The sequence below is a fragment of the Artemia sp. Qi Xiang Cuo genome, unplaced genomic scaffold (assembly GCF_049724085.1).
Source record: "Artemia sp. Qi Xiang Cuo unplaced genomic scaffold, ASM4972408v1 HiC_scaffold_22, whole genome shotgun sequence".
Classification (NCBI taxonomy): domain Eukaryota; kingdom Metazoa; phylum Arthropoda; class Branchiopoda; order Anostraca; family Artemiidae; genus Artemia; species Artemia sp. Qi Xiang Cuo.
This window is the reverse complement of record NW_028297431.1, coordinates 5,473,658-5,492,845: the sequence shown is the minus strand read 5'-3', so window position 1 is coordinate 5,492,845 and position 19,188 is coordinate 5,473,658. Positions and strand designations below refer to the sequence as shown.

General features: G+C 35.1%; 1 protein-coding gene across 1 annotated transcript in view; it reads right to left on the bottom strand.

Moving 5' to 3' along the window:
- Positions 1–271: 271 nt before the first annotated feature.
- Positions 272–19,188, bottom strand: part of LOC148939087 (tyrosine-protein phosphatase Lar-like) — a 65,421-nt gene continuing 46,504 nt past the window's right edge. The window contains exons 2-3 of the mRNA XM_089107302.1: positions 10,049–10,202; positions 272–447 (exon numbers count right to left, since the gene is read on the bottom strand). Of these exons, the coding sequence (XP_088963428.1) occupies positions 272–447; positions 10,049–10,202 (330 nt within the window). The remainder of the gene's footprint in view (positions 448–10,048; positions 10,203–19,188) is intronic.

Here is a 19,188-nt window from a genome sequence, read left to right as displayed (position 1 = left end):
GGGTATTGGATCTCTGGGTATTTTTCATGTCGTTCGTATGAAAAATAATTTCCGTGTATTAAGGCCAAAACCGACTTGTACAAAACAATTTAACCACTTTTTTTTTTCTTTTTTTTTCTTTTTTTTTTGGTAATATTCCCAATTTTCAGAAAAAATTATAGTGCCGTTTTCGAGAAAAAAAATTAAAAGATAAATAAATATACGTATATAGAATATTGTTCGTTTAAAAAGATTAGAATATAGAAAATCGCATGAAAATAGGGAGATGAACTTAAGATAATTTCTTTGTTATTATCAAAAACAAGAAACAGATATAGAACCTGTGTGTTATGTTTATGGGTGGCCCCAAAGGCGGTCCCTCCGGCATGATCATGGTTTGCACCCCTTCTTGCCCAACACCAACGGCATTTATACCAGCAACTCGAAATTCATATTCGACACCTCTTTCTGAAAAAAGACAAAAAATTTAATTACTAAATATAGCCAATCATCAGCCTTAGAAAATCTTTTCACACACGAGATACAGTGATGCCCAAATAGTGTAAAAATTTTATGAGAATTTCTGCAAAGAAAAAATCAGGATATAATAGGCAAATTTAATTAGCATAACACTACTTAATAAACTCATATCTATTTTTGCAAGAGCTGTCACTCTATCAGTGTATTTTTGATCCTTTTTTCCCGTTTCTGGTTGTTTAAATGGTATTAAAACACGGCTCTACTGCACTATGCTATGAGCATTGAAGCCTCTCAAGTTCGAGCTAATAGTTTTTTGAAAAAAAATTTTCAAATTCTGGAGCTCTTCTTACTAGGAAAGAGCATACAATCTTTTTTTATTAAAGATGTTATAAATTGTAACCTTAAACCCACAGGAAATATGGTTTCCCGCCCTATCACAAAGCTGTTTGTTCTGTGAAAACACTACTATGGACTTTTTCATCAAGTGAAAACAGTCTAGCTGAACTTTTTCCACGAACAAAATTTAATTTCATTAAATATTTTCAAAATCTTTCTGAATATTTGTGAAGCTTTATTTTCAAAAACAAAGCACACAAGGCTACTGCCAGATTTAGTGTGAAAAGTCTCGCTGATGATTATAGAAACACCTTTATACAGGGGATTACTCTCGCCCCACAACAGATATGAGGCACCCCCGCCCCGCCTTGTCCGTAGTTACCAAAGATAAACACTAATTCATCCCCCTCCTAAAAATTTATTAACCCCCCCCCCCATATAATTCTGAACAAGTTCAAACCATGACGACATATCCTTGACTATAGATTAGATTTAATTCTAATATTCTTAGTTAAAGGTGCACGCGGTTTAGATGTTTCTTTTTTTTACAATTTTCAGTTTTAGGAGAGACAGTACATTTGGAGACTGTCTTTTAAAGTATCAAAGAGAGTGAAAATAAAACCTGAATTCGTGAAGAATTGAACAATCGTACATATCATAAAAAATGAGGAAAAATTGAAATCTAATTTTTAATGAAAACTGTCTACATACCCAGCTAATCAATTTTTGGTAGTAGAGAACGCAACAAAAGAAAAAAAAAGGAAAAGTGGGTGAAAAATCAGCAAACGTTTAACTGAAAACGTGTGACACCAAAGAGCATAAGAAGATTCAGCTTTCCATTGAAGTTGTAGATGTCTCTGGAAATCAAAATAATGTTAATGTTTGAATTTTTACAGACAACAAGCGTTGTCAATAATAATATAAGTAATTTTGTTTGTTTTCTCTCATGGCTATTGGTGCTTTTGCTCCACCTTATTTTGGGGTTAAAAAAAAAATTAAAAAACGCAACAAAATTAGATTATATGCATTTCGGAACATTTTCAAGCGTTGGATTTTGTACATTTTATTTAACAAGTTCTAACTTATTTATTTATTTACTTACTTATTTATTTAAACAAGTTCTTACTTTTGATTTACGAACGGCAGAATGAAAAATGTACTGAAGACTTGGACAGTTTTAGGCAAAGAAATCTAAAGCCTTGCAATGAGAAAATAATATTCAAGCATATGAGCTAAACGATCCAACGTGCATACAAGATTTTTGTAAAAATGGTGCATATTAAGCACTCAAAAATAAAAAGCAAAGCACTCAAAAAATCAAAAAGCCAAGCACTCAAAAATAAAGTGGCTCCAGTATTCTTAAATCAGAATCTCCAGAAAGTCGACACAATAGGTTTATAGATGACGGTACGCTTTTACGATAATGCAAGTCCTATCGTGGGTTCCATTTCAAAAAAGCACTAGCCCTTGCACACAGTGGTACAGACTTAAACCGGATCCTTCTGCAGATAGTCATGATTACTTGAGAGTCAATTAAGTTATTTTCAGCCCTGTCAGTATAATGCACACAAATGATCACTTTGTCATGAATCTATTAAGAACAGTGCTATAAACATTTAATGCACATTAAGTACAAATTACTTACACCATTTAACGTCTTAAAAAAAGTTTCTTGCATGCAAGCCCATGGTTCGAGTAACGATTTTCTGCCTTCGGTCAAGAGTGCTATACTAGGTGGTGAAAATCATCCGACACGTTCCGTATTTTCCCCGGATTTTTTCCAGGTACCCATTTGGAGCTGGGTAAACCCGGCTGAACTTACAGAGGCATACAGCTGACCCTTCCTCCTTCCATACCAAATAACCAGTGAAGGAAGGACTCGAACGCCTGTCCATAAGGACATAGGATCTCAAATCCAGCGTGCCAGCCACTCCGCCAGGAGTCAACGAAGAATATTTAATTTTTGAAAAACCATTAGGGCAGCAGCTAATGACACTAATTCTATATTCAAGTTCAATAGGAACGACGAAGAGGATCAGAGAATCTTTCCTAGTGAGAAGGGTTAGAATTCAAAAGTTGTATATTTTTAGGGTACTATTTTTCTTCTTCTTTTAGAGGGAGGGGGGCTCAAGAACAGCCTCAAGATAGAGCGATAAAAAAAAAGATAGAGCGATAATTTCATTCCTACTCCACCCTTCCCTTGTGCAGCCAATACTTAATTACTTCTCTTTCTTTGAAACAATTTTATGCAATCCTCATTCCAGTAAGCAGCAAACAATGAGGGAAAAGATCGAAATAGCTCACAACCTTCATTAGATACTTACCTACTCAAACTAATTTGTCTGAATAAATCAATTTTCATTTTTCCTACTAAACTTAAGTTCAAAGGGGAATTCAATATATAAACATTTTGATTATTAATCTAAGAAGACTTTTCGAAAGAAAAAGAAACACGAAAGCACTTGAATTCACCCCCCTTAGGAAGAGGTAAAAGGCCACTTGAACCCATGCTCTTTGAGTGAACAGAAATTTATGAAATCGCCATAGCTTTAGAGTCCCGCCCCTCAAGTAAATAATGCGATTGATTTTTTCTGTTTTCTTTGATAAGGCAGGTTTCTCAAAAGCCTTCAAAAACAGCCATAAGAGAAACTCTAGATACGAACAAATGATAAGTTCTGATGTCGCATTCCCATCAAGTTCCTAATTACGCAGAATTATTACAGTGATTTACCCCCCCCCCAAAAAAAAGAAGATTTTTTTCTATTAGTTTATATTTAGGTAAGACAAATGTAAAGAGGGCACGAGGTAAAATTTAGATACAAGAAAAGATGAAAAAGTTTGTGCCTTATGTACAGCCTTCCTCGTGACTTACTTTGTGTTTTCAAGGGTTGGTATTAGTTTTTCATTTGATTGCTTTTCGTTTCTGTTTTATTTTTTTCTGTATAATCTGATTGTGACCACCTTTTTGATTTGAGAATATTATGTAGAGAAATGAATTATGTTATGCTTTATTGGTGTTTGAGTTTATATATATATATATATATATATATATATATATATATATATATATATATATATATATATATATATATATATATATATATATATATATATATATATATATATATATATATATATATATATATATATATATTTCTCTCAGTAAGTAAATGGCTATAGTTCTCTGAGTTTGTGATCCGTATATACTCCCCTAATTTACAGGCCAAGGAGCCTTTGGGGGGACTAGCACAGTGTATTATTGTATGTATATTGATAATGAATAAAATCTTAACATATCTATCTTAATGGAGTGTATGGTTCTGCCTTGAACAGGAGATTTACGTGGTTCTTATTTGGGAATTTCTAACGGGTGTGGTCTTACAAAAGAGCATGAGAACGGTATTTTGCAGAGACCATGGGAAGGGATTTATAAGTGGGTTTGATTGTGTGTCTTTAGTTGTTCTCTTTCCGAGTCTTAGTCAAGTACGTGTCTTGTACTCGTTTACCTACATCTACTCCAGATTAGTGTACATAAACTTGATATAATAAAGCACATAGTGTAAAAGAATATTCTGCCTCCTCTACGAGAACCCATATATCGACCACGCTTACCAAAGTAAACCCTATATCAGCCAACACAAAAAGAAGCTTACAAGTGTTTGATAATTCCCATGAAATTTTGAACTCATATAAGAAATGGAAAGTCACCCCTCCCTTCTGCGTGTAGGCATTACCAAACCTATGTTTAAGAACTCTTCATAACAGTTTCTTTTAACGATTGATTTATACTGGACTGAGTTGAAGGATTTTTAAGCTCTCTCGCTTAAGAGCCAGGGCCATATTCCTGTTTTATTAGTTTGGGAAAAGGGTTCAAAGATAACTAAACAATTGTAAAAATTCCTTTTATAACACTCTAATACAGATTTTGCCAATATTTTTCCATTGCTCCACTCCTTTGAATCGCATTACATGATCTCCTACCTTTTTTTTCTTTTTTTTTGCTAATTTAATTTTTTTTTAATCCAACCTCCTCTCCTCTCGGTGACATAATAATCTTTTTCACTTAATTTCAAACTTTAATGTCACCTAAAATAATTTAAAAACAACTTTTATTAATTTAAATTTGGATTTGGAGCCAAACATAACTGACAAAGACAAGGTATACTACAAAAAAAATCAAAACCGCAAAAAAAGTACCATTCCCGGTTTAGCGGGGTGCCCTTCTGCCATAGGGCATCCCCTTCACCGTGGAAATACCTTAATAATAGACAAATAATTTTCATAAAACCTTGTTCTCAATCAACTATACATCATCCTCCATCCTCCCAACCTTCCCTCAATCCGAAAACAAACCTAGGGGGAGTAGAAAGCTGTGCCCTTACAATATCTTTAGGCACGCCATTCTAATCCTTCTTTTATAACATACAAATAAACTACTAAAACCTTTTTAATACCCATTTTGCTACTCAAAAATATCAAACAAAAACCAACAAAAAATATATTAATATGATTTATCTTAATATTTACATGAGTTCCTCAATTTTATATATATATATATATATATATATATATATATATATATATATATATATATATATATATATATATATATATATATATATATATATATATATATATATATATATATATATATATATATATATACATATATATACCTATATATGTATATACATATATATATACATATGTATACATATCCATACCCCTTTGAATCGCATTACATGATCTCCTACCCCCTTTAAATTAGTCCACAAGGTTTCTAGGGAGATATATTTTATACAAGAATTGTATTAGGTAACTGGATATACATTATCCTAAAGACTCAAAGAAATCCAAACAACCGAAGAAATATTTATTCACACTCCCTCAAGTCGTTTCTTATCGCCGATTGATAATCTCTAACCCCGGCCAAAATTAAAAATAAACTAAATAAGCCACAGACCAAAGGCTAACAGAAAGCACTCTATTAAAAAAATATAAACAAAGTTAAAAGATTATGTGAAGTATTAAATCTTTGCCTTTTCCATATTTCTATTTTTATTTATACTTTGACACTTGTATCATTTTCATCAACAAAAAGTTATTCAACTGCCGCTGTTTGGTGCACAGATTCAGGAATATCCACAAAGAAAATATTATCCCATCTAGCCTACTATTGTCACTTAAACCATATCCAAAAAAACTGATGTAGTAAAAAATCAATGGCGAGACTACAATGATACTAATAAAACACCAACATGATAACTGCGACTGTTGAGTTAGGGCAACTAGATGGTAGTAAGGTCACCCCTTATTAAGCAGACGATAGTAATACTGGTGTTTTCATGTATGCCCTTGCATAGTTTATGTATATTTTATGTTTATGTGTATTTATGTGTGTTTCTGTGTATGTGTATTTCTTTTTTTTTCCCTTACTGCTCCGTCTATTCCTTTTTTGTATGACGAGTTTTCCAATAAATAATAATAATAATAATAATAAAGAATTAGTCGGCATGTAACTATAGTTAGAGATTTAGTTGATTGAGGGGATTTATAGAATTAACTGAGAAAACCAGGTCCTTTACATCACTCACCATTTGGCAACATAACATACTTATTACTTTTTACTCTTTAAAAATGATAATTTCGTCCAACAATTCGTAAAATTTCTTCACATTTAACATAAAAATAGTATAAGATTTAGTTGATTGAGGGACAGTGGCGTCAATTGATGGGGTGCATGAGGGTGTCGGTACCCCCCCCCCCCTTCAGATTCTGAAAAAGCATTTTCGTGGGTATTTTCATCGAAAAATATTTTTTTTTTATACTCAGTGAAAAAACCGAAAAAAGACAAATTCGCGTCCCCTCTAGATATTGAAAAATGCATTTCGCCCCCCCCCCAAAAAAAAATCGTGAACTTACGCCACTTCAGAGATGATTTGTAGCATTAACTGAAAATTCCAGGTCCTTTACTGATCATCAAGGAGGCACACTTGTGCCTCTATAAAGAGGCGACCCACCACAATGTTAAGCGATTTCAGATCCTAGAGGTCGCAGAGAGACGGCGGTAATCGCATTTTGTAGCCCAAGCTCAAACTAAGAAACTTGCGAAGAAATTATCCCCCGAATTTACATTTACGAAAAACCTTGTTTTCCTATATTAGCCCATGTTAATTTTTCCCACCACAACCCCCCTTTAACGTTGTCTGATCGGGCTGAAATTTAGAGGATAAGCTTTCCTGGGGCCTGGGAGCTTATCCTCGAAATTTCAGCTCAATCTGATCACTCCTTCCCTGTTTTCCAGAAACCAAATATCAAGTTTTGCTTGAGTCAAAAAGATTTATCACGTTACTAAAAAACAATTTCAATTATGTCTCTTTAGTGTAGCGGCGAGACTCCTGGCTGTCAGCCGGAAAAACCCGAGTTCGATTCACCGATAGATAAAATTTTTTATATACTGAATTTAAATTTAAAAAAAAAACTCAGTTTCTTTTTTAAATTATTTGAAAAAAATTACGTTTTCTAAAGAGTTAAAGAGGCAGAGTTGCAAGGTCGACCCTTAAAACACCCTTTCGAGAAAGAAAAGAATAATACACAATCATCTAACAGTTAGTCAAGCAATAATAAGTAATAAACTGTACAAAAACGTGCAGAAATTATTTGAAAAAAACTATATTTTCTAAATAGTTTAAGAGGCTGAGTTACAAGGTCGAACCTTAAAACTTACCGGGATGTTAAGGCTCAGTTGAGGACTTGGCACCCCCCAAACCCCCCGATTTCGCATCCTTTAAATAAAAAAAAAAAGTTTTTTAAACTGTAAGAATGGAGCGAACTTAAAACTTAAAAAAAACAGAAATTATTACGTATATGAAAGGGGCTGTGCCCTCCTCAACGCCTCGCTCTTTACGCTAAAGTTTTTATCAAGGAGGCACACTTGTGCCTCTATAAAGAGGCGACCCACCACAATGTTAAGCGATTTCAGGTCCTAGAGGTCGCAGAGAGACGGCGGTAATTGCATTTTGTAGCCCAAGCTCAAACTAAGAAACTTGCAAAATTTCATCCTCCTCCGACTTTATCTTCATGGGGTAAACTGGGCCAGAAGTTTGGACCCTCCCACCACAGCCCCCTTTAACGTTGTCCGATTGGGCTGAAATTTAGAGGTTAAGCTTTCCTAGGGCCCAGGAGCTTATCCTCGAAATTTTAGCTCAATCCGATCACTCCTTCCCTGTTTTCAAAAAACCAAATATAGCCACTTAAAATTCATCATTTCTTTTTTTTTTTTAGCCACGCCTACAGGCCCCAGTTGGCAACGGATCCGGTTGAATGAGGACTCATTCGAAGCAAAATTCGATCTGTTAGGGCCTTTTGATATTTTCAGACCGAAAAAGTTATCCCCCGAATTTACATTTACGAAAAACCTTGTTTTCCTATATTAGCCCATGTTAATTTTTCCCACCACAACCCCCTTTAACGTTGTCTGATCGGGCTGAAATTTAGAGGATAAGCTTTCCTGGGGCCTGGGAGCTTATCCTCGAAATTTCAGCTCAATCTGATCACTCCTTCCCTGTTTTCCAAAAACCAAATATCAAGTTTTGCTTGCGTCAAAAAGATTCATCACCTTACTAAAAAAACAATTTTAATTATGTCTCTTTAGTGTAGTGGTGAGATTCCTGGCTATCAGGCGGAAAACCCGAGTTCGATTCACCGTTAGATCAAATTTTTTATATACTGAATTTAAATTTAAAAAAAAATCAGTTTCTTTTTTAAATTATTTGAAAAAAATTATGTTTTCTAAAGAGTTAAAGAGGCTGAGTTACAAGGTCGACCCTTAAAACACCCTGTCGAGAAAGAAAAGAATAATACACAATCATCTAACAGTTAGTCAAGCAATAATAAGTAATAAACTGTACAAAAACATGCAGAAATTATTTGAAAAAAACTACGTTTTCTAAAGAGTTAAAGAGGCTGAGTTACAAGGTCGAACCTTAAAACGTACAGGGATTAGGAGGCACAGTTGGGGGCTGCCGCCCCCAAACCCCGCTTTCGTAGCCTTTAAATAAAAAAAAAGTTTTTTAAACTGAAAGTAAGGAGCGACATTAAATCTTAAAACGAACAGAAATTATTCCGTATATGAAAGAGGCTGTGCCCTCCTCAACGCCTCCCTCTTTACGCTAAAGTTTTTATTGTTTAAAAACAAGAGTTGTGAGAAAGTCAAACTTTAGCGTAAAGAGCGAAGCGTTGAGGAGGGCACAGCCTCTTTCATATACGGAATAATTTCTGTTCGTTTTAAGATTTAATGTCGCTCCTTACTTTCAGTTTAAAAAACTTTTTTTTATTTAAAGGCTACGAAAGCGGGGGTTTGGGGGCGGTAGCCCCCCAACTGTGCCTCCAAATCCCTGTACATTTTAAGGTTCGACCTTGTAACTCAGCCTCTTTAACTCTTTAGAAAACGTAGTTTTTTTCAAATAATTTAGTAATAAATCGTACTTAATATTTTTGATTTTCTAAAAATGATAATACTGTCCAGCAATTCGTAGAATTACCTCAGAAAATTATGACTAATCAAAAATCAAGTTTTTTCTAAAGATGCTAATAGGTGTATTCCCTCCTTATGCACCCTCGATATTTCACGAGCGGGGGCATAAAGCCCACGAGTAAGTAAATAGGGTTATATAGCTCGAGGTCGATTGCAGATATTTTAACCTTCCATAGCTTCCTGAGGAAGGGGGTAAACCAATACCTTTTCCACGATATAATCGGCACCATATTTTTATCTTTTTTTTCGAAGAAAATTCTGGTTCATCATTTTCGACCCGCTCAAAACTAAATAAACTAAATAAAAACTATCTGGCACATTTCCCAACTTTTAGCGGCGGGGGGGGAGGAGTCAGCCAGCCAAATCAATCTCTTTGGATGGCTCTAAACTCCTAGTTAGTCCAAGTTAGGGCCTTACTAGTTAGTCCAATTTTCCAAGAAATTCAAAATGTGCAAAATTCTCAGAATTTGAGAATACTAAGAAAGTCCCAGGTCCTGATTGGGGAAACTCCCGAATTGGGAAAGTCCTGAGATATTAGAGGACTATGCGAAAGTCCCGAGTCCCGATTGGGGAAATTATTGATAGTCCTGAATAAGGGAAGTCCGAAAAGGTTCAAGGATAGTGAAACGGCTGGATCCAGGGGATATCAGAGGTATGTTTTTGTTTGGCAGTAGTCCTGAATTAATATTAGCCAAGGAACTGAAAAGAAATCCTCACCTAATCCTTCTAATCGTTTATGCTGGGTATTCCTGCCTTCCAGTGTTATGTCCTCCAAATCCTCATCTTTTGGACCATATCTTAGCCTATAGCCAATCAAATCACAGTAAGTAAGCGCGGGCCTCGACCATTCAACATCTATACTAACAGTTGGCTATTCCTTAACAAACCTGGTAGAAAAAAAAACATCCTGCTTTACATAGGGTCCGTTTCAGGTGGAAATTTTAGCTTAATACATACTTAATCCAAATTTAATACCAATTAGCAGCGAACTTGTAACGATCTAGTGAGTAGTGCCTTAATACGCATTATATTGATTATTCAAATATTAGTAATTTTAATGAGTAAAATATGAAAAATATAAGTGTTAATATCTGAATAATAATAAATATGTTCATTTGTCTCCTTTTATCCCTAATTGATGATGATTATGCATAAGTTAACACACTAAAGATGCTAGTTAACCGTATTCACAAATATTTAAATAGATAATTTCGGAGACCACACTGTCTTTCCAGGACGGTAAATAAAAGTTCAAATAGGGATAAACTCCTTTTAATTGACAGTGATGATGATAACAGTGATAGATATTAAAAAGTGTCTATTAAAAGGATTTTATCCCTATTTGAACTTTTATTTATAGAACGGGTAATATAAACTGAAGAACATTTAAAGAAAGAAAATCCCCCCACAAGCTCTATTTTTCATACTTTAGGATGACAGCTGGATAGCTGGATTAGGATGAGAGTTCTTTTCTACTTCTCTCTTCTCCCCTCCCCCTTTTTTTAGCCAAATAATCACCTCTAAAATATTATAAACAGAAAATTAATTAATAGAACGGGTAATAGATAATTTCGGAGACCACACTGCCTTTCCATGACGATAAATAAAAGTTCAAATAGGGATAAGATTTTACTACTATGTTTTACTACTGATGACGGTCACTGCATATGTGACCAAAATATCTAGTATTTTTGTGAATTCCTATCACTGTTATCAACATCACTGTCTATTAAAGGATTTCATCCCAATTTAAACTTTTATTTATCGACAAATATTTAATAAAAAATTTAATAGGAAATTAATTGTTGATCGTTCCAGCAGTTAATTAGCTTTCACCTGTGGACAAAAATTAAACTTTTATTAAATGTTATTAATTATTTAGTCGAAGCTGGAATGAACTCATAATTGGTAAGTGTCCAAAACTCCTAGCCAATCAATAATCTGAAAATAATTCATAAAACTGGTACCCGAGGCGATTATTCCCCCTATACACAGACATAGTCAGTACTCAGTAGCCAGTAGGTTTTAAAATCCTGACATGAGAAAATGGGCCACATTTCTTTTCTATTTTTTACCTGTCACCTGAGGCTCTTTATGATTTCAGAAATAGCTATAACCTAGTAGAGTAAACCACAGCCCATAGTAACCGATAATTAAGAAACACGTTTTCAAATGGAAAATAATCACCATTTGACGCTAATCCAGGAAAGGTAACTATTAGCATATAGGGTAAGCTTGAAAGTACAAAGTAAGAACGAAAACAAATTCATGGTGCTTCGAAAAGGATACTTAAAAACTATAGAAAACGTCGTTGGATCGAAATAGTGCCACATTTCTGGTTCTAGGATTGTTTATAGAAAACATAGTTTTATGGCTTGAATACTTTTTCTGCAAATTAGTTTTTGGTTCGTTTCTGGTTCTATTTCCTCTTCTTTACTTTTAATATTATTATAAGTTTCACAATAATATTTTACCGGCCATGAAATCAATAAATTATAAGACACGACTTTAACTCTCTAAAAACTCAAGAAAGCTTAGTTTTCAGTAAAATATTATCTTTTCAGAATTCTAAAAATATGGGGAAATATCTCGAGCCAATTTATTTGAAACAGTTTTAAATTATTTGAAACAGGGATAAGATTTTCTGCGAAGTGGATATTCCTGATTCAGTACACCAAACAGCGGCAGTTAAATAACTTTATGTTAATGAAAATGATACAAGTGTCAAAGTATAAAAAAAAATCAAAGGGAAAAATCTTTTTGTTGATGAAAATGGTACAAGTGTCAAAGTATAAATAAAATAAAAGGCAAAAAAACTCTTATTTCTCATTTTCCTCTAGAAAATACTTCTTTATATACCACAACAGTCGAAGTAATTCTTTATTTTTGAGTAAAATGTATAAAACAAAAATAATTTCTTGGGTTAATGTTGTAAACTTTGGAAATAGGTTTTTCTTGGTGAAAAACAATAATTAAAATTCTAAGTATATGTCAATAGGTTCATGTCCTAGTTAAAATCCCATTTGCTTGATAACTGAATTAATTCTTAATATTTGATGTAAGTTCCGGAAGTTGACTAGTTAGGATTGAACAGTTCTGTCAAATGCCCGGATATGTATCTGCACATTGTGCTGAATAAAAGTTACCTATTTAGATCGTTTGATTCAGTTCTAATTCTTTATCTGTCCTCGCCATATTTACAGTCACTGTATTATATGTACAAATAAACAATTTATACTCTAAACATAAACTATGTGATGGTTAGAGATTCTAGACATCCTACACCGGTAGAACCCAGATAATAGGCCAGCGCTACCATAAGGCCCTAAAGAGAAGAAGTCTCACTCTAGAGAGAAGTAGACAATTCACAGAGAAATAAACACAGAAAGTTTACAAAGTGGTGCAGCAGTTTTTGCCGGAGAGGATTGCAGTTAACATATTCTTTTGAGGCCCGTCACCTACAGTGTCGTCGTTCCAGCTTCAGTTCAGTTCCAGTTCAGTTCCAGTTCAGTTCCAGCTTCAGTTTCAGGTTCCAGTTCAGTTCAAGCTTCAGTTCCAGGTTCCAGTTCAGTTCAAGGTTCCCACTCCAATTTAAGGTTCCCGCTCCAGATTCCAGTTTTTGATAAAAAGTGAAGAACGTTAAAGGACAATTTACGAAAGTAAGTCATGCATTTTAAGTTCGCACGCGAGTAGGAAATCTATTAGGAGTGTTGAATAACGATTTTACCTTGTTTTTACAGCGTTGACTTAATTAATTTGTTTTACTAATATTTTTTTTTCTCGTTTAAAATGAGCGCAATTCCAATTTTAGATCCTTCAGATCCTGAATCTGACAAAGATATTGCTTCATCCTTTTTGAAAGAAATAAGAAGTAAAGGTTTAAATATCCCTTTGAATTTTGATTCTTCAAGTCGGGATTATAATCCCACTTAAATTGTAAAATTTTTGACTACTGTGGGTAATTTAATGGCCAAAGAAAATGCCACTGTAAGAAGTAGTGTAAATATGGGGGATAATTCTGAGGATGATATAACAGAGTAACCTATTGAGGATAAGAGCAACAAGGAGAATTTGAATCAAAGAGTAATAGGGTCAGTAATGGATCCCCTGGGAAATATTCCAGTTCTTGAAAATGCAAAATTTATAAAAACCTTTTTTTAGCCAATTGAGAAGGGTAAAAACCTTGCTAGGCTGGTCAGACTCACAGGTGATAGATGCAGTACAACTTAGAGTAACAGGGTCATTACTTAATTTTTTTTGAGGATAGAGATTCCTCCGATATTATAAATTTAGAGGAACTTGAAAAAGAAATTACGCAGGCATATTTACCAGGAAAGACAGCTGGAAAGAAATTTAAAGATTTAGCTGAATTGAGGCAATCATCCAATGAAACAGTGTATCAGTTTTATAAGAGGGTGGAGATTGCCACAAAATCATATCGATCTGGGTATGGTGGATTAGTAGGTTTTTCTGATAGTATAGGCCTGGATTGTTTTATTCAAGAGTTGAGACTAAATATTAAAAGATATTTATTAGAATACCATAATGATTATGATTCTGATTATGAAGCGTAGCGTTTTAAAACTATTGAAAACTCAATTAGTGAAGAAAAGCAGGAATTTTTTCAGCAACCGTAGATACTGAATTTTGTTGGACAGGACAGAAGGAAGGACTCCGTCAGAAATGGCCTGACGTAAAACGTGACCAAGGGGATAGGTAGATTTTTTTTAGTGCATGATGTAGGGTTCATTTTAGGAATTGAAGCAGAAATTTTAGGACAAAAAAAATTATGACGAGAAACTGACAATTTTTTATAAGGCACTGAACTGAAAGGTGTATTATCAAGAGAGATGAGAAATTTATTATTAGAAACCAACGTAATGAGGCGTTGTGTCGAGAGAGATGAGGCTGGTGAAGGGGCGAACTATGGTTGACCGAGGGACCAGATAACTGAGAATTTATTAGGAACCAACGTAATTAGGCGTTGTGCCGAGAGAGATGAGGCTGGTGAAGGGGCGGACGACGGTCGACCGACGGACCAGCGGTTAACCGGTTCAGAGGATCCTGGGAAAGGTAGGTCTGAGCGGTTAACGGGTTCAGAGGATCCTGGGAAAGGAAGGTCTGAGCTCCCATTGGCGAAGAGAGAGGTAGGCAGTGGATCACCGAGCCTCGAAAACCCTGCTGGTTTCGTACCATGGAAAATAGTCGACAGGGCGGAAAAAAGCGTGCCAGAAGTCAACAGGGCGGGAAAGAGTTCCGTGCCAGAGAGAAAAATAGTCGACAGGGCGGAAAAGAGTTCGGTGCCAGATATCGACAGGGCGGAAAAGAGTTCCGTGCCAGAGAGAAAAATAGTCGACAGGGCGGAAAAGAGTTCCGTGCCAGATTTCCACAGGGCGGAAAAGAGTTCCGTGCCAGGGGGAGTGACAGATAACAATTTTGTGCCTTGGCTGTTGAAATTTTTTGACGGCCTGTTTCTGAAGGAAGGTGTTCTTTACTGTTATCCGCTAGGAGGCGTTGGCAAGGACAAAGGGTACCCTAGAGCAGCTAAAATAGTCTTGCCAAATGTCTTAGTAGATTCAGCAATAAAACTGGCTCAGGATAGGAAAAAAGAGAAAATCTCAAAGAGTACAATATAATAAAAACGCTGTAGAACAAGCCAGTTTTTTCGAGAAGGGGACTTAGTTTGAGGATAGCTTATTATAGAGAGTATTGAAACAATTATTGAGATAAGAAGAGTAAGATGATTGTAGAGATTAGTATGTTATTGTAGTATAAACGGAGTTGGGAATTGATGTCAAAATGAGGAAGTGGCTAGTTTTTATGCTGATTCACTGGACAGGAGAAATTCTTTCTTTGAAATAGGAAAAACAGAAAGATAAAAATGACAAGAGTAGAGATCTAAGTTATACTTTGGAGAGATTATGTTCCATACTGTGCTATTTGGGATTGCGTAATATGTTATGAAGGACAGGTTTCCAAGGTAGATTACCAGACTGGTTATTTGGCAAGGTATAATGTGGTCAAACATGTTTTGAGAGTATGGTCGAAATTATATAACTCAATCAGACTGGTTTTTGAGTCAACATCCGTTTTTTAGGAGCCATTCAGAGAGCATAGGTTACTCAATATATGATAACTTGATTGGTGATTGGGATTTGAATAAAAGGAATGGTTTTTATTACAATTCATATTAGTAAGAGAATTGAATTCAGAGAGAATAGTTTATTTGAGAGGATATTAGTAGAGAAAAATGAGTAGTGCATTTACATTATTGGAGATTAATGATGGAGCCGGCAGCAGCAGCAGCAACGATATACGAGTACTCAATATGGCTGTGGAAATAACCGGAGGCTGTAGACTATGCCTTGAATGGGATAATATGTATGCTAGATAAGTGATATCATTAGGCAAATCTAAGCAGGAGGATCAACTATGTTTTGCTGGAAAAGTGAATGTTTCGCATATAAGTAAACTTCGGGCAGCATTAGATGTCCTATCGAAATATATTGATGAGAACAAAATACATCAGTGAATATCATTGTTGTAATTATGCTCGATAAAATTGTTTCTAAATCAATGGTATTTTTCTTTCTATAGTAGACTAGCGTATATTTTTTAGAGTAGAAAAAATTCTGGTTAGTCTGAAGGTGGTTGTGAGAGTGTTAGGAATCTAAAAAATGGATAGATTTGAGAAAGAGCAGTTAATGTGGAATCTAGCGCTTATGGAAAAACGTTTAATTATAGATGACGATTTTCTAGAGTTGTCTATTCAAAGGAAGATATTTTCTCAGGGAATGCTTGTCAATATAATGAAAACTAATTCTCCATCATTAACTATTGTATGAAGCTTCTACATCGTGGCCAAAATGCATTTGCACAATTTATTGATATATTGATCACGACACGGCAAAATAATATTGTGGATATGCTTTTAAACATTAGTTTAGAAATTTAGGACTTTTTTCATAAGAAAGTTGGCATACAAGGATGATTTACTCCTCTCTCTCTATCTCAGACAATTTTTTGTTGTTGCTAGCTCAGTTTCATTGCGACAGTGAGTGTCAACACATGAAAAAATGTTCCATACATGCCCGCTATGTATGTACACACTGGGCAGCTGGTCATCATGTGAGAATTGCACAATGATTGATGAGTATGATGAAAACTGTAGATTATGCAACCCGTCTAAATAGCAAAGAAGATATGTAGTGCAAATTAAAGGTTATAATTCCTGTCATGAAGAAGTGTGTAACTCTCATGCTAGAGGACACCTTAGCTCCAATTACCTCTATGATAAATGTAATCAGTAGCAGAAAACGTGTCCCGGTATGATTGGAATGAATCCTACGCTTGATTGTGTATTATTGCTACGACGTTGGTACCGCCCGGGTTTTAGATTGTTCTGGGAGGAGGAGCCGGGTCAGCGATTCAACTGTTGGAACAACAAAAGAATATGGTTTCTACGTCATCGTTGTGAAGACAATGGGTGTTATGATTATAAACCCACCGATTTTTATTTGGCTGTGACGGAATGTGATTCCCCACTTGAGGACACTGTTTGTGAAATTGCTTCAAATAAGCAAATTGAAACATGTGACTTCTATAGAATGAATGAGAATAGTATCATTGACTATACAAAGAGATATGACAAGAGTGAAGTTACACTCTACTGTAGAAAATGTGACCCTGACATTGCAGTACATCAGGACCAGTATACAGTGAATTCAGATAATCTACCTGCATTAGTTGTTGTCGACAAATACCTAGTAGAAGATGAAATCTAAAGAGTAGAAAAGTCGTTTTATCATGTCTATAAATTTTTTTTAATAAACAATTTCACATACATTTTTAGAACATTTTATTCGTAGGGCACTAAAATCAATATTAAATACGCTTGTAAGTATATTTTCCACTAGAAAATCGTTCAATCGAGGTACGTAAACGTAGATGTCGAGAAACTGTTTGTAGGTATAGCCACGGCATCTGAACATGAAAAAGAGTAGTGCATGAAAGCCACATTTCTTAGTCGTTAAATCCTGTACTCTTCGTTGATTTTGAATAATGTTTTTCCCACTGCTTTCAATAAAGTTGCTGATGTATGGCGTGTAGAATTTATACGATAGGCCAAGAGGATCAAAAAATTCAATATTCTTCGCTGTTTGAAAGATGCATAGCAAATGGCCGGTCTTCAAAGTCGATGGGTTGCTATTAACAATGATTAGGACATTGTTAACACTTGGAAGTTTTTCAATGAAGTCCGAAGGTATACAATAGGAGTTGTACTGGGACATGTAAGGATACATACTAAAGATGTTTCTTTTTTGATTTGAGTTCATGATACTAGGTGTAGTATAAAAGTCCCGCTAGGCGTTGTTTACCAATAGGTTTCGAATGTACGTCATGATATTGGCGCAATGCTCTTAGTCAAAGAAACGGCAAAAGCACACTCAAAATGCACATCTCTTGTTCGTACTAAGCTCATATCCTGAATCCCTGACAGGTCCAAAACAATTACACCATGTTTTTTTGAAAATATTGAATCGGTTATTCCATTTTCAAATAGTTGAGTCATGAAAATCATGGGGGGATTCAGTCCAGGATCCAACGGCACTGCCACTCTTCACAAAGGCCAAAGCCAATTTTGATGGGATTTCTCCATTGATAAATGATGAATCGCTATAGCTACGAGAGCGTGGCAATGTGACGTTGATTGGTGATCGTATGGGGGAGAAGAAGTGTGTGTGTATGTGTGTATGTATGTCTGTGTGTCTGTGTGTATGTGTGTGTGTGTGTGTGTGTGTGTATGCGTGTGTATGTGTGTGTATGTGTGTGTATGTGTGTGTATGTGTGTGTTTGTGTTTTTTTCTGTGTTTATGTGTGTGTATGTGAGTGTATTTGTGTGTCTTTGTTTATGTGTGTGTATGTGTGTGTATTTGTTTGTATGTTTGTGTCTGGGTGTTTCTGTGCTGGTATTTGGTGGTATTTTATTGTATTTGTTGGTATGTGTTTTTAGTTGTTTTTAGTGTGTTTGATGTTTGTTGATGTTGTTTGATTGTTTTTAAAGTTTTATGAGGGTTTGGGAGGTTTTAGTAGTAGTTGTTATTTTTCTTTATTAGGTGGGATTTGGTTTGATGTGTGGTTATGATTGTGTATGAGTGTGTATGTGTTTGTTTGTGTGTGTATGTGTGTGTATGTGTGTGTATGTGTGTGTTTGTGTGTGTATGTGTGTGTTTGTGTGTGTATGTGTGTGTATGTGTGTGTGTGTTAGTGTGTTTGTGTGTTTATGTGTGTGTATGTGTGTATGTCTATGTCTGTGTGTGTATGTTTGAGTGTCTATGTGTGTGTGTGTATGTGTGTGTGTGTATGTGTGTGTGTGTATGTGTGTGTGTGTATGTGTGTGTGTGTATGTGTGTGTGTGTATGTTTTTGTGTGTATGTGTGTGTGTGTATGTGTTTGGGTGTATGTGTGTGTGTGTAAGTGTATGTGTATTTGTGTGAGTGTCTTAGATTGAGTGTGTAAGAGTGAGAGTGTATGAGATTTTGAGTAAGAGATTGATAGACAGTGAGAGAGAGGATTTGATTGTGACTATCAGTGAGTGTGTATGAGTGTGTGTCTGTATGTTTGTGTTTGTGTGTGTGTATGTGTATGTGTATGTGTGTATGTTTATGTATGTATATGTATGTTTGTATGTGTATTTGTTTATGTTTATGTTTTTGTTTTTCTGTGTGTGTGTATGTTTGATATTGTATGTGTGATTGAGAAAGTGTGTATGAGTATGGGAGTGAGACAATGTTTGTGTGTGTATGATTATGTGTGTATTTTTGTGTGTATATGTGTGTGTGTGTATGTGTGTGTGT